Source organism: Trachurus japonicus, unplaced genomic scaffold, assembly GCF_045865225.1.
Source record: "Trachurus japonicus isolate A0001 unplaced genomic scaffold, Traja_1.0 AP029896.1".
Lineage (NCBI taxonomy): Eukaryota > Metazoa > Chordata > Actinopteri > Carangiformes > Carangidae > Trachurus > Trachurus japonicus.
In genome coordinates, this window is record NW_028220029.1 from 1 (window position 1) to 21577 (window position 21577).

Sequence of the window (21577 nt, forward strand, 5' to 3'; positions counted from 1 at the left end):
TGATTCGAAAGGAATCAGGGCTCGACAGTGCGACTGTTTTGCTCGCATTTGCGAGTTGATAATATCCCGTGCAAATAAAAAATTGCATTCAGTCGCATCAGTGCGACTCCGACAGAAACTGCATGCACCGTTTTGCATGCTGTTTAACGTGAGCAGTATTTTGCCTGCCTGTTTGGTGATTTTGGCCGCCGCATTGATTAAAGCTTGTGTACATCGGGGCCGTTCAGATGTAACGTCTTTTCCACACATTACTTTCAAGGTAGACGCGCGTCATGCACGCCAAGGCGACGCCATAGCAGAGCACATTCGGTGCGAAGCGCTTTTTTGTCGTGCACGTTCGACCTGCTTCTTCCTCCGGTACACCGTCTCGGGCTGTGTCTCTCCTACTGTTTCACACGGAGCTCTGCCCCAAAGGTGAAAGGTGAAGGAAGCCCTTAGGTGGAAAGATGTGGCCTCCGAGGCTACCGCGGAGCTATCAAAAAAAAAAAAAAACGCTTGTCGCGGTGAGAACAGCTGACATGTGCTCACAGTCTTACAGTACAACATTCATATAAACTTAAACCTCAAAGCTCCCTGTCTGACCTGTCCCTGATCATCACAAAGGGGCAACATGGAGCTGCTTGTGTGACAGGTTGTTGAGTTTTATCAATGTTAAAACATTATTAAAAGGAAAAAAAAATTGTGTTTTTACTGTTCTCAAATGTAAAAATGGGTCATGTTGGACCCTCAGCATTATTTAAGGCTTAAACAGCCTGCTACTTAAACATTTTTCATTGTGCTCCTAAAAAATCTTAGTTTAGAGCCCTGTATGTAATGTTCAGCTTTTTATACTGAGGGAAATATAGGTTCACTGTTCATCAATGCCCCCACCCCTGGGCCACATGCACACCCATACAGGGCAAAACTAAAAACTAATATTGTTTGTAAATATTCTATTTTCTCACACATATTTGCATTGTTTGTCTTTCCTGATTTTTTTTAAGGCAAAGAGCCAGTTATAACATTAAAAATGAGTCTACAGGGTCAGGATTATAGGCTAAATCTACTTTATTTGTTTGAAAATTATATTTTCACCAAAACTGCTACATTTTTATCGTGCTACTAAAAAATGTTGTGTGCTACTAAATTTTTCAGCATGGTAGCACAGTGCTACTTGGAAAAAAGCTTAGCGTCACGCCCTGGGAATGGAAACAGCTAGCCTATATTCACATTAAGTCTGACGTAGCGCACTTTCACCCAACTGCTTCCGGTGTTTGCGGTTGGCGTTAAACACAATAGTATGTCTCTGCAGACCCGGAGACCGCAGATTCAGACCCGCATGTTTGGACCATAGACTGTAAAAAGAATGGACGTAGCGTCCGTGACGTCACCCATTGGTTTTGGGGAGTCGTTTTTGTGACTCAAATATGGCGGCCTGAACAGCGCCATGTTGGATTGGCCGGCCGAGAACCCGCCCCCTGGCCTCGAAGCAGCTGTCCACGGAGCTGCTCGGACCTGTCACTCAACGTTTCCGCGCCCTAATTGGCCAGAGTTTTAACCTAATAACAGTAAAACAGTAGAGTTAAAAAAAATTCACCCCCCTCAGAGTGTGTGCGGGGGTAGAAACTATCGATTGAGACGAAAAAACGTTCTGACACCAGGGGCCAGATTCACAAAACGTTCTTAAGAAAAAAAATCTTCTTAAGTGTAATTTTTTTCTCAACTTCTGTCTTAAGAAGAAAAAAGAGAAGAAGTCATATTCTCCAAAAAAGTTCTTAAGTATTTTCTCAACTTTGTTCTTAAGTTTCTTCTTAAGAAAAAACTTAAGAACAAATGGTATTCTTGAAATCAAAGTTCTCAAATTTGTTCTTTACTTTTTTCTTAACTTTAAGACAACCCTGACCTGTCTTAAATTCCCACGGTGTATAGGTAAACCTCTAAAATCGCCTTTTTCAACAAATTTTAGACAAGTTTAGACTAGTAGCTATAGGTCATATTTGTGCCCAAAAATAAATGTTAGACTTATACATATGAAATCCGTTTTAATTATCACGTAATGGGCTTCTAGTCCTGTGTGGTGTTGCTTTGTTTTGTTGTGCACAGGGTCGTTTCTGGGTGAAGAGCGAGAGTTGATGACAGAGCTCAGGTGGAGCAGAGTAGGAGGCTGAGGGCTGCTAGCTGCACTAACTTAGCTATCTCTGATGCTGCTGAGTGCTAGCACGTCTCTCTCTATTCGCAGCAGCAGTCAGGACTGCAAAGAAAAAGAAATACAGTCTGAATGAAGCGCTAGAGCCGCGGACCGATTCCCGACCGACACAGGGTACTTGTAGTGAGCTAGCTCGATGCTAACTAGCGGTTAGCATCCGCCGCTAACACCGTCTTCCCAGCTCACCGCGATGGCATAACTACATAACGCCGGAGGCTCCTGTGACGGTCGGTTATCGGCTCACGGCTCCAGAGCTTCAGACTGTATTTCCTTTCCTTTGCAGTCCTGACAACTGCTGCTGTCTGGGGCAGGAGGCTACACAGCTTAGCCCCAGAGGAGGGGCTGAGTTTCAATGTTTTGTTTACAAACTGCAACGAACAAAACTCCACACTCTACCTGCTATGCTGCTGATGGTGCATACAATGCAATGCAATACGTATTTTAAGAAGTTCTTAAGTAGGAAAAATAATAAATTCGTAAGAAATGACTGTTCTTAAGACAGTTCTTAAGAAAATATTGAGGAATTGCACTTAAGAAATTTCTTATGAACTTCTTAATTTTCTTCTTAAGACATTTCTTAAGATCTTTCTTAAGAACATATTGGTGAATCCGGCCCCAGGCTTTTAACATGTTTATTGAGGATATAAAATCGGCGATTTTAACATGGGGGTCTATGGGGAATGCTCCCTTCTGACACCAGCCCCCAGAGGAAGCCGAGGGGATTGCAGTTTTTTGAACGCGGAAGTGAGCTTCACTGCTCAGACCAACAACTGCCCCCTTGGTTTGGACCATAGACTGTAAAAAAAAATGGACGTAGACTTCCGGTCTGAAAAGTGAAGCCAACGCGGAAGTAACTTTACTTGCAATCCCCCCGAGATCCGCTAGGGGTGTTTCCAAGAAGCCCTGGTTCCAATCCACTCCCATTCATTTTCAATCATGAAATACTCGATCAATAATTTTTTTTCACAACTGATAACGGTCTAAAAAGCTAAAGTTCCTCATCCTTAAATATGACCTGGTGGTCCATTTGAAAAAAATTATATAATTAATTAGATATTAGTCCTTAAAGGTTGGTATAACTGACCAATCACCTTCCAGCACGGAATATGATTGACAGCCTGATGACTGAGACGTCACAGGTCAGACACAGTGGATCAGACACCGAGGATTAACACGGAGGGGACCTCCCGTCGTTTGCGTATTGTGTTCAGTCAGTTTTAATTTAATTTCTGATATTTTGTCGATATGTGTGGATGATAGATAGCACCCACAGTGTTGGTAGTTAATTCATTTCACCCAGTTTTTCGTTTATGATTCGTCCGACGGTGCTAACAGACCGGAGGAAGCTGATATCACGATTTGGTGAGTAAGTTATTTTTTTCTTTTTCTGAATGTGTAAAAATTATATCTAATTTGTTGTATATTCCAGAAGACCACTGATTACGTCCCCGTGTGTTCTCCGGTGTGTTCTGACCGGAGAACATGAGACTGTCACCGTCCAAGACAAGCAGTCCCTCCAGGAATTCGCGATGTTGCGATCGCAACAATTAACGCAAATTCAGCCAATCCCCGCGAATTTTTGCGATCTTGCAATTTTGTACAATCACCGCAACTTTTCCGCAAATTGGACCAATTGTCGGTGCTTTCCGCGAGTTACACAGCAGAGAGTGCGAGTCTGGACGGAGCGGTGGTTGAAAGTGAGTCCACGGCGGAACAGCGTGGCTGGGCTGACGGCAAGAAACTTGATACAATGTGCACAAAGTGATAAGTAAAGGAACACAAGCTGAGTTGAACGTGTTGTGTGTGAGTTGTCCTGGTTGACCACCCGAGGCTGTGTCAACCCCGCAGCACTCGCCGAGGGGGAATCCAGAGTGCGCCACTGCAGGGCCGGAGCGGAGCAGCCGGCGGCCAGGTGCCCCTTCCCCCATCCTAAAGCCCTGGCCCTGGACTTGAGTAGCCACCCTCCCCTTTTTATTCAAAAACTGGACTGTTTTAATAAAACAGTTCTTTTACCACGATTTTTAAACAGACATTTTAATTAAAAGTAAAACAACTTTCAACTCTATATAATTTTCCTGTGCCTTTCTTAACAAGTGGAAAATTGCTGGTATAACATGACATCACATTAATTTGTGACATTTCAAAATTTTCAATTTTCCTTTGATTTTTAATTATTCAGAACAAAACTGCAACTTTTTTTTGCAACTTTCGCTGTCTCCCGCAATTTAATCGCAACAAAAGGGCTTAAAACATCGCAACATTCACCGCAATTTTTTCAAAATGTGGCCGCAAATTCAGGCATTTTAGGCCGCAACAATCACAAAAAAAGCCCGCGAAATCCTGGAGGGACTGGACAAGTTAATTTATAGTTAATGTGAATAACCGATTCACTTTGCTACACGGCTAACGTTAGCTCGCCGTTAGCTCCGTGTTAGCTCCCGTGTTAGCCATGCTAACCGTTAGCTCGTCTCCGACTTTTACCGGACCGGGATAAATCCGGTTTAATATTTAACGACCACGGCGTCATGTTTAGCAGAACAGTGATCGGTAGGATCGGTCTACAAGCTGCAAAGCCCCCAGGTTTATCCATCAACTTGTTATCTTGCTCGTAACGTTATCATACTGTAACGTTACTGATAACTACAGGTGGGGATTTGTCATTTACTGCTGTAAAATCACACACAAAAAACTGAAGCAGACAGTCCTGCACCTCTCAACAATGTTTTAATCTAAGTTCTTGTGTTTTACTGTGATTCTAAGGAGCCACAGTGAGAACTGAGTGACCGGTGCCAACAGAAGGAGGACATCATGTGAAGTTATGGAGCTGTGATGATGATGAAACCAGAAAACCTCTGATGAGAGAACAGACCAACTGTTTTATTATTCTATGTCCACATTTGACCTCACACTTTTTAGGGTGAACCTAAAATTGACAGTGAAGATTTTGAAGCAGCTATTTTCATAGTCCAGTTAATACAAATGCTTTATTCAGTCGATGATTATCATTGAAAATGTAATAATAAAGAAAGTTACTGTGATTAAACTGTAGTATTTCTTTTACATATTTAACATAACCTCGTGGCCAATATAATGTGACACTTTGGTGAATTATTGTTTTCAGTATCATAGATTAGTTGACAAGAAACATCAGGAAAGCACAAGCTCTGATATTCATCTCTAGATGCTTTATTATTTCAAGGAGGGTAACATTAAACATTTGTATTTTTCTTGTGTGTAATGAAAGCATACATAGAAATAGTCCTGTAAGTTTTTCCTGAATTTATTGATTACAGCAGTGTGTCTTGGCATTCATGTTACTGTACAGATCTGGCCCATTAAAAATCAGTGAAGCAATTCTTAGTAAATAAATTAATTTCAGGTTTAAGATGCACTTATTTTAGCATTTTACAGCACTGAAAACGTTTTATAAGCTGTGGATGATGTTAAGGTGAGCCATACTGTCAAAAGACAAGCTTGTATTGTATTAGCTGAATTTCCAGTACATCATCATGTTGGTAACCTGCAAAAAAGACGTGCATATATATAATAGGAATGTAAAATAATAGCTAATAGCTGGGTGAATGCAGTGTAACGTGGTCGACAGGTCGGAGCTCCAGCAGCCGATCATCGGTGATGCAGGTGAGGTAACATCAAGTCCAGGAGCCGTCACCCACCAGTCTCAGTCCATGACAGTTTAATGTGTTGTAGCTTCACAGTTTGAGACAGAAACTAGTCTCTGGGTTCTGTAAAACAATTTAAAACAATATCAAAATACGTTTGACAGCTTTACATTAGCTTATTAATGCTAACATCGGCTACAATAACGTGTCACATTACTCCTCATGGGATCTTATGTAGGCTAGTTCAAACATGGACATGTATTTAATAAGCTTCTGAGATTACTTTCACCATTAAATATTAAGTTTACCTCGAGTTGTAGATGCTAACGGTGTTAGCAGCGTAGCCGCTCGGCAGTTAGCCGGTGTTGCTGGGTAAATTAGCAGCCTCGCAGACACGGGTCCGACCCGCCCCTCGACCTCCTTAGCTCCGCCCCCTCGTCCAAATATGGTTTCTTCTGGCTCCAAAAATCAAAAATGGCGGCGCCCTGAAAGCCAATCTCCGGGCTTCACAAACGGCCCTTCACAAACCAATGGGTGACGTCACGGAGGGTTGCCACCTGGTTTGGACCGTTAATATAATACATCCATGGTTTGGACCCGCACGTTCAGACCCCTTGTGGAGACACCTACTGGTTGACTGTAAAACTGCAACTCCACAGTCTGGACCGTTCAGACCCCTTCTTATGGATTTTCAACAGGGTAAAGTCGTAATAAAACACCAAGAATCTGATTGTTTGTGAAGTTTGGATTACTTTTAAACATTTTAAAAAGATTTTGGACTAAATAAATAAATAAAACACCAAGATCTAATTGTTTGTGAAGCTTGGATTACTTTTAAACTTTTAAAAAATCTTTTGGACTAAATAAATAATTAACCGCTTTTAAATGTTCTATTGCATGGAGTTATAATGACAAAACAGTCTTAAAATAGCCTACAATGAATTGAATGGATTTCAAATGTTTTATTGCACAGGCTTTCACAAATAGCCTTTATATTATGGCAGTGCTCCTTCTTTCCTCATCTGCCTTTCCAGCCTCCTGCAGAACTCGTCCACTTCACTGAAAACAGACAAAATGATAAATAGTACTGGAATAGAAGAACCATCAATTTACATTGACTGATGCCTGCAGTGCGTATACTTTCACAAGAAACCTTACCATGAGAAAAAAAAAATCCCACAGTCGTTCCCACATGTCTGGCGAGGCAAGCCCTAAAATGAATAAAAATAAAAGTGGACATTACAGGAAATAGTCAATTTCTTTCCCACACAAATCATGCATTTATGATCATCTCCTGTCCCCTCTGTCCAGAGACCAGGATCAATTTGCTGAGCAATTTGTCTAGAGAAAAAATACAAACGTCAATAAAGACAACATGTCAGAGTCAGAGAAAATGTATTGCCATGTCAACCAGTGACAAGGAATTTGTCTTGGTTTGCTCTCTAATACATATATAACACGACACAACCACCACATGAAAAAACACATGCGGGGGACACACATGTTGTAGCATAAAGTTGCACTTACAGTACGTGAGTCTACACATAGGCTACTTAGTTTTATTTTTGTTGAATTTAATGCACACGGTAGTTTTAGTTTCATTAAAAACAAAATGCCAAGAGAGCTTCTAGCAGAAAAATGATAAGCTTGGTTAGCATTTGACGTGCATAAAGGCTAATTGTAAACGTATTATAAATCAAATGTTCGTTACGCTGCAGACGCATTTTCAACAAAAACTTTTATGACATGAAACGAACGATGTGATTAACGTTCAATACCTTTTTTTCTGGGGTCTGCACGTTCATGTTCCGAGTAGGTAACCTTAGCCTGGCCCGTAGCCAATGGGGATCGGAGGGTTCGTTCGAACCCCCCCCCCCCCCACACACACACACCCCCCACCACACCGCTGCCGCAAATGCGGTGCTTGTCTTGTATTAGGCTCTCTAATAACTCTCTGATTGGTGTGGGATGCGTGTCCCCGTGTTGACTGGACTGCTGCTGAAGCAAACAGCCCAAAGCCTGTGAGTTCTAGCCAATCATAGCGCAGTAGGACGCCGCGCGAGTTGACGATCTGCAACCTGCGGTGCGGTGCGTCAGCAGCACTGACATGCTGCTCTGAAGTCCTGCTCCTGGCATCAAGCTGAACGGGCCTGAAAGTTAATAGCCGAACCCGGTCTGACCTGCGGGTGTTGAAACCCGGACCCTGAATTAAGTTGGTCCGAACCCGGCCAAAAGAAAAGAGAGAGAGAGAGAGAGAGAGAGAAGCCGAGTAGGAGCGCGACCTGACCTACCGTAATTAATGTCTACATATTTTCGGACTGAACTGACGCGTCCGGTCCATGAGAAGGTCCATGCACACCTGGTAGCCCAAAAGAACAGCCAGGCAGCCCAGTCCAGAGAGCAGAGGAGAGGGAGACAGCAACAGGTGTGCGCGTGCGTGTGTGCATGCGTTCGTGTGCATGTGTTCTACCTGCAACCTCCAAATGGGAATGGGAGCCTCCTTTCATTTATTAATATCTGACAGTAGCTGCAGCCATCATACAGATGAGAACAGGGCAGAAGTGGTGGTGGTGTGGTCTTAAAGAGGCTGAAGCAGAGGAAACTGGCCTTGAAAGGCTGGTCCAGGTCAAAAGATTGAAAAAAAAGTTTTGTTTTTTCTCACCAGCCACAGCTCCCCACTAGATAGTGTCATACAGTCCAGCCATTCTTGCCATTACAAAGATAGAAACCTCAGTCAGTAGTATTTTTTTTTTGTTTGTTTTTTTATCTGAAGTGAATGTTGTCTTCCCATTATATTCTTCTCAGAGTACACCAGAATGCTTCATTTACCTCTTAAAATCATAGACCCCCCTACAGGGGTTTACTTTATCATCATTTCCAGTTTGCAGGTACCTCTGTGTGTGTGTGTGTGTGTGTGTGTGTGTGTGTGTGTGTGTGTGTGTGTGTGTGTGTGTGTGAGATACATTTAACTACATTAAACATTATTATGATTATTGTTATGAAAAAGCTAAGCCTGTTTTTATATATATAGGCTATAATAAATGAATTACATGGTGAAAATGTTGTTGTAAATGAGAGCAACAGTAAAGGATAGTGGAGGAAGAGAAACATGTGATGGGGAAAAAAAGAAGTGTGTGCCATTATTATTATTATTTATTTACTTTTTTTTTTTTTTTGGGGGGGGGGGGTCCACTTTTTGGGAAAAAAGAACCCCCCCCTCCACAAGGCTGGCTACGGGCCTGTTAGCATAACACAAACCAGGGAGCACTGTAGCAGAAAACCAAGGGGTCTGAATGTGAGGGTCCAAACGTGCGGGTCTGAATCTGCGGCCTCCGGGTCTGCAGACATTTGCTACTCGTAAAACATAAAGTTTGTGTGGACACACGGGATCGAATTTCCCAATGATTCTAATCACTTTTGGATGGAAACATGGCTACTGGCACGAATGGAACGTATCAAGAAAATCACAAATGGCATAGACAATAAAAAACGTAATGGGAATTTTCATAGACTCAAAGAAAGCATTTGATACAATAAATCATGACATTCTATTCAATGAATTAGAAAGGTATGGCATCAAATGGGCTTGGATTGGATTGGGTGAGGAGCTACTACAACAGGCAGCAATTTGTAAAAGTTGGAGATCATACCTACATCTGCGTACTTGCCCAAAACATGTGGCATACCACAAGGATCTGTTTTAGATCCTAAACTGATTATAACGTATATAAACAACATATGTAAAGTATCATGTATAATGAAATGAAATAGTACATGATAATTATGCAAAGGGAACTAACCTAAAAGGTTCCAGTGGCCCATTGTTTTCTGTAATTTTACTGAAGCATAAAGTGGAAGATTGGAAATTAGATTATAAAGACAATGTAACCTACTAGACTTGAAGAGGAACTATGTAAGTCCAATAGAGCAGTGGATAACGATATATATCATGTATGATGTTACGATGTGCATATTTGTGTAGTTTAATCTGTCATAAAGAAAAGATTATGGGTTACTGGCATTTGTGTTGCGTTTGTTGAGGACAATTTAATTAAACACAGATAAGTGATTTATTTGTCATTTTGTTTTGTTTTATGGAGGAGTATATTCCCGGAATGGAAGGACAATTAACATATTTTCATTTACAACTCATGTTTGAACTCCAACAGATCATCTATTTTTTTTTCTCAAAAGTTAATCAGCTCTTTTCTCTTTTTAGGGAAAAGATTAAGGAGAAAGCCCAACGTAAATGTACCGAAGTTAGCAAATAGCTAATTTTCACCCGCTGTTCTTTGGCAGTTTACACAGAAAATATTACTACTTACATTTATACCTGGTCATTTTGTATTGTTTTAAAGGAAGTGTGAGTAAATTGTGTTCATGTGAGAGACAATGAAGTGAGGTGTATATTGGCTGTGGCCTGACAGTGTTTCTTAAGACCAGTAGAACAAACTGTCCGCCCGAGTCTCGGCTCTTCCTCTGAGGGGATCGGCCCTGAGCTGCAAACACCCTGCAGGTCAAAGAGGGACGGGTGGGGGGAATCATGTCTTATCAGTAATACAATACAATGTGGAAAACAATAGAAGAAATCCATGTAAAATACAGAACGTGGGCTTGCAGGTGAGAACTGAATTGAATTGAATATACCACCGGCTTCACAAATTCACAAAATTCCTGTTTGAACTGGTTGGGTTGAGAACCGCCTTGTCTGCACTTCCCCAGAACTTAAGATAAAAATCTGAAACCATCAAGAGTTCAGTTATTTCATGTCAGACTGTGCTGCAGGTGACCCTCTCTATTGTAGTGAGCATCAATGGACACGATCTACACCAACGATGTTAATGATGCAAAGCCTGAAAAGTCCATCATTTCAACCAATCCCACAGGTAAGAGCTGTCAGACGGACAGAGCAGAGAATAAATGTCTGTTATTATGTGACTGTTTTTATTGACTGGTCTTTTCTTGGTTCAGGTCCCACCAGCTCTGAGAGGAGATGTCATGGAGCTGTCGTCGTCCCTCTGAGTCTGCTGGGTGTTTTACTGCTGGCTGGACTCATCGGCCTCGGTCTTCACTGTGAGTCTGCTTCATTCAGGACTTAAAGATCAAGTTGAAGTCATGATTAAAGGATCATTATCCTGCAATGGCTTCAAGACCCAAGTGCACTGCAACCAAAAACAAACATGAAAAGACACAAATCCACTCCAAATTCATAAAAGACCCTCTTCAATTTGACAACAAAATGCAATGCAACTTCTGACAACACACTGGAGGTGTCACTAGATGATGTTAAGTGACTATGGGTCGGACTCGAACTTGATCAGGTGCAACATGGGTCAAATTAAGGAAATATATGGTGCTGTTCCTGTTTCTGTTAGCATGATGTAAATGCAGGTGTGTGACTTGATTTATTTCAGATCATGATTCAACTACAGAGTTCTCCTCTGTCAAAGCCAACCTGAGTGAGCGTCTCCAGATCAGTAAAAACAATTCTTTGTCCCTGACTGAAGAGAGAGACCAGCTGAACTCCACCCTCATTGAAGTCAGCGATGAGCGGGACGAGCTTCAGAGCTTGAGTGAGTCTTCGCACGTTTGTCTTACTAAGATTGTTTCGTGTATAAATGAAACATTTTTACGTCAAAGAAATTCAAAGATTGCAACACCATTCATTCGCAGCTTTAAATTTATATTTTTAAAAAGTCCATATGATAGGACACTAGGGTGCTGGCTTTTCTAAGGGTGACAGGTAGATCAAAGACAGAGCCAGCTCAAGGCAAAGCGCATAAGCAAACTAAGCACCTGCTTAGGGCACCATGGCCCCCAAGAGCAATTAACTTTCTGTGTAACTGTCGATCCATTGAGAAATCCTGTGTATTTACCAAAACCCTTAATTGTTGTGGTTGCACTTTAAGTTGTTGTTTCACATTGGTGTTGCAGTTTGTATAAAACCATAAAGAAATTATGAAATGTTACAGCAAATGGATTTGCTATTGGTTTATTTTGTTAGTTTTAGTAGGCCCATATGACATCTAGTACTAGGCCTATAACACTTTGGCTGAATTTGATATAATTTCAAATTGAAAACCATAGATGGCTAAAAAAAATTCCAGCCTAGGATGATGATCCGTAACATATTAGAAAAATTTAAATTAGTTTGTAGTACCGAGGTGTGTAAATGATCAATAATCAGTATTACTGGTTATTACCTGATCACAGATGAACACGGCTGTCGGATATTTAGAAAAAAAGAAAGAAAAGGAAAACAGTGACTATGACGCAGCCGTCGTCCGTTTCTCCAGAACACACAGATGTCCAGTCCGCCCCTGGTAAAGCTACACTTGCGCTTCAGCATTTTGTGAACAGAGGCAACGCTGCTCCGACGTCTGCTCCCCCTGTATGGGCGCGTTGTAGAGCCGCACATACAGAGGCAGCCTCTCGGGTCGCAACAAAATACCAAGTATTCTGTGCAAAGCACCAGTCAAGTATGTTTAATGGTCCCATGAAAAACATTGAAAACCGGACGCCCCGGACAGGACAAAAAGTGGACATGTCCGGGTAAAAGCGAACCAGATGATATTAAAAAGTTACCATGGGTTAGACTGAAACCTCGGCAGCTGCCAATATAAGGAAGTATGTGGTCCTGTCTCTTTGCATGATATGAATGCAGGTGTTTTAAGAGTATTGATTTATTTCAGATCATGACTTAGCTGCAGAGCTCTCCTCTGTCAAAGCTAACCTAAGTGAGTGTCTCCAGAAGTCTTTGTCCCTGACTGAAGAGAGAGACCAGCTGAACTCCACCCTCGCCAAAGAGCAGGAGGAGGTTCAACGTTTGTCTGAACACAGTGAGTCTGCATGCTTTATTTTATTCCTATAGATCGATTTGTGTGTAAATCAAACATTTTCAGTCAAATGAATTCAAGTATTAAGGTACCATTCATTCTCATTTTTAAATTTATGAAAGTCCATTTGATAGGACACTAGTAAAAACTGTCACTAGAGAAATTTAGCCTCCTCACAGACGACATGTGATGTGATGTAGCTGCACATCAACTGTGATACTGCAGGTTGGTTACATTGTAGGCAACTGTGTGAAGAAAAAAATAAGGTCTTAAACAATCAAGCATGGCAACTTCAGAAAACATCAATTTGACAAAATATATATGAATTAAAAAGTGACTATGGGTCAGACTCAAACCTGAGCAGCTGCAACATGGGGCAAAACAAGGAAATATATGGCGCTGTTCCTGTTTCTGCATGCTTGCATGATGTCAATGCAGGTCTTTTATGAGTATTGATTTATTTCAGATCGTGGTTTAGCCGCAGTGCTCTCCTCTGTCAAAGCCAACCTGCGTTACTGTCTCCAGAGGTCTTCGTCCCTGACTCGCGAGAGAAACCAGCTGAAGTCCAACCTCATTGCAGTCACCAATGATCGGAACAAGTTTCGGAATTTGTACTACCGCAGTGAGTCTTTGCATGTTTGTTTTATTTCAATTGATTTGTGTATAAATTAAACATTTTGAAGTCAAAGAAATTCAAAGATTAAGATACCATTCATTCTCAAGTTTAAATGTATGTTCTTAAAATGTCCATATGGGATGCTCTTAAAACTGTCACTCCGTTGCTGCGGTAGCCTATAGCATGAAATAAATAAGTTAACCTCTTCACAGGCGACAGGTAAATGTAAATGTGCTTTATTTATACAGCCCTTTACAACAAACCTTTCGGTGTACCAAGTGCTTTATAGTGGGTAATAAATGAGAAGAATAAATAAAAACAATTAAAAACAATTAAAAAAACAGTGAAGGCAATAAAATGCAGCAAAATCAAATAAGTTAAAATAAGATAAGTGTCATCACGCTACTGGGTATTAAAAGCCATCCTAAATAAATTTAATAGACAAGGGCGATTATCAAGAAGTTCAAGTTCAAGAAGTTTATTTGTCACTCAGATGTACAAGTACATACATTGTGAAAAGCTTGAGTTGGGTGAATGCTCCACAATATGCATAATAAATAAAAAAGAGACAATAAATGAATTACAATACTAAAACCAAAAAGGTTTAAAAGGATTAAAGGTAAGTTAATGTTAATTATACAACAGTAGTGATGACAGTTTGTGAGATAAAAGTGATAAAAACAGGACAATACACAGAAAAGGTAGCAGAGGTAGATGGCCAGCCACACACAACGGCGCCATCTTGCCTCTTGTCTTGACATGGGATGTGATGTTTAAAAACACATGTGTGACACAGCAGTCAGGGTTGGGTGTATTGTAGGCACCAGTTTGAAGAAAAAAAGAAGTTCCTATGTGATCAGTAGACAATCTGATAATGTCACCTTTCAATTGGAAAACCTTTTTTTTTTTTTCAACAAAAACCTATTTTTACACAACCAGTTGGTAGGTCATTCTGACTCTCGTGTGTCCTGCAGAGAAAACATGTCCCTCTGGATGGAGAATGTACAGTGGTTCCTGTTACCACCTCTCCAGTTACCGTCGTCCCTGGGACAGTGCCAGACAGGACTGCAGAAGCAGAGGAGCAGATCTGGTCGTCGTAGACAAAGAGCAGGTAATATGTGTGTGTGTGATAGATTTTCATCTTCTTCCCATTTTCATCGATATGTTCAAATAACTAATGTGGTCTCTTCATATTTCCCAGACATTTCTTTCTAGTTGGACCACAGATGCTTTTTGGATTGGTTTGACTGACAAATCGTATGAGGGTGTCTGGAGATGGGTCGATGGAACTCCACTGACTCTGGCGTAAGGCTTCACTTTGGTTTGAGTCTTGTTTTTCATGGTCGGGACAAGCAAGGCATTTGATTTACCGTAAAACCTGCCAGGACAAAAGCTCTTATATCGAAGGTTACGATAACCCTAGTTATATTAACACAGGCGGAGCCCTCTACTGGACTCTACTGGACTCTATGGGTATATCTCTCCTCCAATCGCGTACGCGCGATGGCCCACTGAAATTTGCATGTACGTAGCCGGCCAGTATGGCGTGCCTACCTTTCCCGCCCTTTAGCGGGCTATATAAGCAGATGCACCGCCAGCTGCCCTCATTCCACCAAACTTCAGCGTAAGGCGAAAGAGCGGCAGGGCCCTAAGTAGAGGGCTCCGCCTGTGTTAATATAACTAGGGTTACAATATCGTAACCTTCGTTATATCTTACACAGGCTTTGCCCTCTACGTAGGGATGGGTATTGATAAGAATTTAGCAATTCCGATTCCATTATCGATATTGCTTATCGATTCGATTCCTTATCGATTCTCTTATCGATTCTCATTGGGTGAGGGAATAAAAGAGAAATGGGTTTGTTTGCATTAATGCAGTGGTTCCCAACCTTTTTTGGCTCATGACCCCTTTTGACATCACAAATTTCTGGTGACCCTCATTCAAGATGAGCAAGCTCAGATATTTGTATATGCTGCATTTTATTTTATCTTGATTTATTCAAGAAAGTGAATATATCAAGAAAATAAAAAGAAAAATAATTAGTTTATTTATTTATTTATTTATCTTTAATCAATTACTAGACATTTAAGGCGATCCCATTTGAATTCAAGGCGACCCCACATGGGGTCCCAACCCCAAGGTTGAAAACACTGCATAAATGGCTCTGACATTAAAAAAGTTGACAGGACCGACCTGCCTGGACAGGTTAACACTAGACCACTGTGGCTGTGGGCCAGCTGTGCTCACAGGAGGAATTTAACAATGTTTCCATGGTTTTTATGCATCTGTAGGTTATTGTTTTCATAACGTTCGTTTTTATGCGGAGTGAGCGAGTGAGCGAGCGAAAGAGAGAGAGCGCGCCAGAGAAAAGACACAGGGCGCAGCTACCGTTTCACGTGGCTACGAGCAAAACCTGAAAGGAAGTGATTAGAATAAAGAGAGAAAAACAGAAAGAATATGTAGCCTGTTCAGGAGACGTTGACCTGTCCTCACGACGTGAGGGAGGGAGGACCGGAGGGTGGCTCTGGCTCACAGGTTAGTGATGAAGAAACGTCACTGTCAGCTGCATCTGTCAGCAGCTCCGCTCCACGCAGACACGCCACTAACTTTATTTTGTGAGAATAAACGGTGACGTGTGGATATAAACACTAAGCACCCTCATTTATAATGAAGATTGATTTTAACGGAACGTCATTAATCAATTAATGCGCGAGTTTCTGAACCAAACGGAATCGATAAGGGAATCGTTAAAGCAGACACGCACACGATTCCAAGAATTGATCCAAGTTGGAACCGGTTCCGAAGAGGAACCGGTTTTCGATTCCCATCCCTACCTCTACTGGACTCTATGGGTACAGTAGGCGAAGCCCCGATTTATGTACTCCCTGTCGCGGGAGAGGCTCCGCCCACTGACCACACCAGCTACCGGTTAGGTACCAAGACCCAGTCACCACTTTATTAATCTTAACCACCGTATGGAGTGATAACGGGTCCAACTTCATCCCAGTTAGCAGCACCTGACTAGGCTGGGTGAAGTTGTGGTCTAACCTCGCAGGGGTCTCAACCCTAGACCTCCTGCGCACCTCATTGACAGTGTCCTAGCAGAGCACAGTCCAATGCAGGTGCATGACACCCTGTGGGGATCAAGTATTTAAAACACTTGACACATCCTTCCTCTCACATGTCCTGTGACCCTACAGTGAGCACAGACCTGGAGAAGGAGCCTGATACATCCAAGAGATAGAACCTTATGAACGGGCAGGGTGAAGACCACGATGCCGCCGTACATATGTCCTCAACACTCGCACCACTGAACAGGGCCGTAGACGTCGCCACACTTCTTGTGGAGTGCGCCCGGACCACAGTGGGCGGTTCTCGACCCGCTTGACTGTAGGCTGAGAGGATGCATTCACACATCCACCTCACCAAGCGTTTCTTGGACAGGGCTCTGCCAGCCGTCCCGTCACCATAACACACAACCAACTGGTCGGTGTTCCTGACAGTGGCTGTTCGGTCGACATAGTATGTCAACGCACGCACAGGGCATAGGAGATGCAGTTTCGCCTCCCTCGAATCCTCATGAGGGGGAGGGTGAAAAGCCTCCAACTGGATGATTCTGGACCGAAATGAGCTCCTTATGTTCTTAGGAAGAAAGGAGGGGTTCGGTTTAAGGATGGCACCACTGCGGTCCCCGCGAAGGAGTAAACAACTCGGGTGGACTGACAGGGCACACAATTCGCTCACTCTCTTGGCTGACGTCAGAGCAAGAAGCAACGCTGTCTTGAACGACAACACCTTTAAGGAGGAGCGTTCCAAAGGCTCATAGGGGTCCCTTGTGAGGGCCTCGAGTACCAGTGGCAATTCCCACTGTGGTACAGAAGTGCGTGCCACTGGTCGTAGCCTTCTGACCCCCTGCATGAACCGTTTTACCGGAGGGTGGGCGAAGACTGGACCTCCGCCCAACCCTTCATGGCATGATGAGATGGCTGCAGCGTAAACCTTAACAGTCGCGTGAGACAGCCCTCTATCAACCAAAAGCTGTAGAAAGGAAAGAGTGTCTCCCACTGAGCATGTCAGTGGGTCCACTTCCCTCTCTTCGCACCAATGCTGGAAACCTAACCACTTAGCCCTGTAACAGGCAATGGTGGATCCAGCCCTAGCCGCTTGGATGGTTTTCACCACCTGCGCAGTCAGCCCAGTCCGCATTAACCTGTCCCTTTCAGGGCCCAGGCTTGAAGCGACTGGCCCAGGATCGGCAGCGCCTGTATCGCGCCTGCCTCCTGTGACAGCGCCCCCCGGATTTGGGGAATGGGCCATGGTGGGGCCGCCATCATTGTGGTCAGCTCTGCGTACCACAGAGCCGACCGCCGGTCGGGAGCCACCAGAATGACCCTCAGCCGCTCCACTCTCACTCTCTCCAGTAGCTGGGGGATGAGACGGAGGGGGGGGGAAGGCATAAAGTAGCCCTCTTGGCCATGGAGCGTGTGCAAACGCGTCCACCCCCAAGGGTGGATGGTCTTGCGGGCTCAGGGAGAACCAATGGAGGCAGTGGGTTTTCGACCTGTTGGCAAACAGGTCCACCGTTGCCCTCCCGAATCGTGTCCAGATCTGCTGTACCACTTCTGGTTGCAGTCTCCACTCGTCTTCCAGGGGGCCGCCCCTTGACATGAGGTCGGCCCCCCTGTTCTCGATTCCTGGAACGTGGAGGGCTCTCAGAGATTGTAGGTGCTCTGAAGCCCATGACCACAGGTTCTCCGCCATCGCTAACAGGGCAGCGGAATGTACACCACCCTGTCTGTTGATGTAAGCGACTGTGGTGCGATTGTCGGTCCTCACCAACACGTGTCTCCCCCTTAACAGGTGACTGAAGTGTTGGAGAACCAGGAACACTGCCTGTAACTCGAGGAGGTTGATGTGGCGGTCCTCCCCCGGAGGCCACACACCACCTATCGCCCTCCCCAGGCAGGTGCCTCCCCACCCCATCAGGGAGGCGTCCGTGAACACCGACGTGTACGAGGTCACTCGTCCTAGTGGTGTCCCGGTCAACAAATGTGGTGGGGACCCCCAGTACTGCAGGTTGCTCCGCACTGTTGGGGGGACCGTCAGCAGCCGAAACTTCTGCCTCTTGAGGTCTAAGCGTAGGCTGGCGAACCATCTCTGCAGGCGACGCATGTGCAGCAGTCCTAGTGGAACCACCGGGTGAGCTGCTGCCATGTGCCCCAGTGCTTGCATGACGGTCAAGGCTGTGACACATGGACCCTGTTGCAGCTTGAGAACCTCCTGCTGTAGGGCTGTCCGTCTGGACTCCGACAGAGTGGCTCTCAGGCTGACAGAGTCGAGCACAATCCCCAAGTATTCGGCCCGCTGGTTTGGTTGGGGGTTGCTCTTCTTCCAGTTGATGGCAAAACCCAACTTGGTCAGGTGAAGTATCAACTGAACTGTGTGAAAAATGGCCCATTGTTTGGACCTGGCCATCCCGATGAGGTCGTCCAGATAAAAGAAGACCCTCATACCCTGGCTGCGCAGCGGTTGTAGCGCTGCGTCCACACATTTGCTGAACGTACGAGGGGCCAGGGAATAGCCAAATGGCAGCCTGTTGTATTCATAGGCTGTTCCCTGGAATGCAAAACGCAGGAACTTCCTGTGTTTTGGTGCCACCTCGATGTGAAAATAAGCGTCCTTCAAGTCGATGGTTGAGAACCAATCGCCTGGTTGGACGAGTTCCAGCAGCCTCCTTGTGGTTAGCATGCGGAACGTTTTGCGACCGATACGTGTGTTCAGGGCACGGAGGTCCAGGATGGGTCTGTAGCCCCCTGTCTTTTTGGGAACCAAAAAGTATGGGGAGTAAAAACCTCGTTCCTTGTCGTGAAGAGGGACAATTGACACAGCCTGTTTTGATAGCAGGTCCTGAATTTCCCCCTCGAGGAACTCTATCTCTTGTTGAGAGGATAGATTCATCTCTTGTATGCCCCTGAACGCTGGGGGGAGCCCGCAGAACTGGAGAGAATATCCTAGTCTGAGGGTCCTGTCCAGCCAGTCTGTCAGTACGCAGCTGCTCTGCCATGCTTTGTAAAAACACGTGAGAGGACGCGCAGACAGCTGTGGAGCAGCTTCTAGAAAGCTGTAGTACACAATTTCGGCCCTCTCCGCCGCCAAACCCGCCACGTTTGGCCCATGGGGGGGCCCTCTGTGAAAGGGCTGAGTCGTCCCTGAACGCACCAGGCCCGTTGTCCGAGCTCGCGGGGCCGTCCGTGAACGCATCTCTGTTGTCCGAGCCGGCGTGGTGTCACCTGAACGCACCACCGCCGCCCGGCACCTCACCGTCATGACGTCCCTGCTGCTGTTAGATCCGCCCGTGGAAATAACAGCCACAGGACCAGAGCGGTCAGACACGTTGGCCGCTCCACTGCTGTTTACCGGGGAGACAGTTCGTGTTAGCCCGGCCGCTTCACTGGAGCGGCGTGGGTTAAACGAGCGTGAGGCAGCCGTTTCATTGTCCGGAAACACAGCCCTGCCGTGCTGCTGCGAACGATGCTTGTCACCGCTGTAGCCATTAGCTCGGCGGTGACAATCATCGCTCGTCAGCCAGTCAACGCGCTGAGCCGGACGCACCGTGGAAGTGACACGGTGTCGGCTAGCAGCGCGCGGGGCTAACTGTGTGGTCGCTACAACCAGTGGGGAGCGATGTTTTCTTGTGCAGCCTCGCCGGTTGTAGCGCTCATATAGAGGGACAACGGTAGCTTTTACCCGGTTGACAACGGTGCTCCGCTCTACCGCGTCTCCCACAACGGAGACGGTAGAGGGTGTGTTGTGTGAGTGTGCTTGTGAAACCGTGACCGGGGGCCTTGCCTGCCGGGCCCGCTGCGGGGATGTGACGGTGTAACACAAGCCACCGGCAGCCTGACCGGCCGGTGTAGCGGTGGCTGCACCGGCCGGTCAGGCTGCCGGTGGTTGCCGGGGCAGCGCGGCAAGCGGGGAGCATGGTGGAGGTGGGAGGGGGAATTTTTGCTCTGTTAGTGGAGTAACATGTTTTAATAAAAACATTTTTCACATCCACATAACAGTGAACACAAGCAGAACATACAGAACCATATGAACAATGAGGGAGGGCGGCGAGGCAGCCTGCTGGTGCCGTCCCTCCCCTTAACTGTCACTTTGGTCGCTGTGTGCCCCAGGACAGCTTCGTCCTGGGTGTGCTGCGAGCCGCCGCGGGACGGGACGCGCTGGGGTCCCGTGCGGGGCGTCCCCTGGGTCAGCTGGGGGATCCGCCGCGGAGAAGCCTCTTCGCTGGCGGCGATCCCTCCGCCTCGCCGTAGCGTAGCGGCGGGGCAGCTTGACCTCTCCCTTCTGCTTGGCGGCGACAGCGAGCGGTAGATGACGGCTCAGCTGCGCCTTTTCCTCCTCCAGCCTCTTTAGCCGCTGCGTCACCGTAGTGAGGAGCCAAAGAGACCAGACCGGTGCAGCCAGAAGATCCACTCGGTCCCTTCTGGGGAGGGCGGTGAGACCTAGCCAGACGTGGCGAGAGCCGACGCCCGACAGTGACATCACTCGTCCGGCAGCAGTAGCAACTCCCTGTCTTGTTCATCTGACCGATGGTCCGGCCGAGATACTCCATAGTGTCAGGGGAAGGGGGGGCGTAGCAGCGGCGGCTTCATTCCAGCACACCGAGGTTGTTTGCTGCTGCTGCTGCTGCTAGTTGCGCGCCCAGCTGGAATATCTTGTCAAAATATTCCAGCGTGTCCTTATCCTGCAGCAGCGGTGGTAGTGGCTTTCTGTGTCCTGACCAGCCGGCTGAGTGCGGGATAATGAGCACAGCCAGAGCGTCTTCGAGCGGGGGCACACCGGGGAACACAGTCTCCGTCTCGCCCTGCACACGCGGAGGTGGCTCACCGGCTTCGGGGGCAGTGGGGGGGGGGGGGGGGAGAAGCCCGACACACTCCGCTGCAGTCGTCATGACTTACGGGAAGTTGAGCTTGATAGAAGCGGCGCCAAACACCGTCGAGCCGTCGGAGAGGGAGAGTTCATCCTCCTCGTCTCGTAGTGGCGGTGAGTCTGCAGCAGAAGCTGAGACGGGTCTGGGCGGCGAAGCTTCATCAGGCGGCGTGGAGGTGGTGTACGCTGGAGCGGCGTCCTCCTCCTGCCGTCGCTGCTCCAGCCCGGCGGTGGCGCGCTTCCTCCCGAGACGCCCGAAGCAAAGAAGATGTAGGTCTGCCGGGGCGATGATGCCGTTAGGGCAGGCCGGCAGAGGCGTTGTTCCTGAAGCGGCGACTCCATCCTTGGAGCTAGTGTGACAGTGGGCACTCGCCGACGCTGAAGTAA

At 45.9% G+C, this 21577-nt stretch overlaps 1 protein-coding gene across 1 annotated transcript in view; it reads left to right on the top strand.

The window, feature by feature from the left end:
- Nucleotides 1-10640: 10640 nt before the first annotated feature.
- Nucleotides 10641-21577, top strand: part of LOC146960857 (uncharacterized) — a 56189-nt gene continuing 45252 nt past the window's right edge. Inside the window, exons 1-2 of the mRNA XM_085771994.1 lie at nt 10641-10878; nt 11220-11378. Coding sequence (XP_085628120.1) covers nt 10641-10878; nt 11220-11378 — 397 coding nt within the window. The remainder of the gene's footprint in view (nt 10879-11219; nt 11379-21577) is intronic.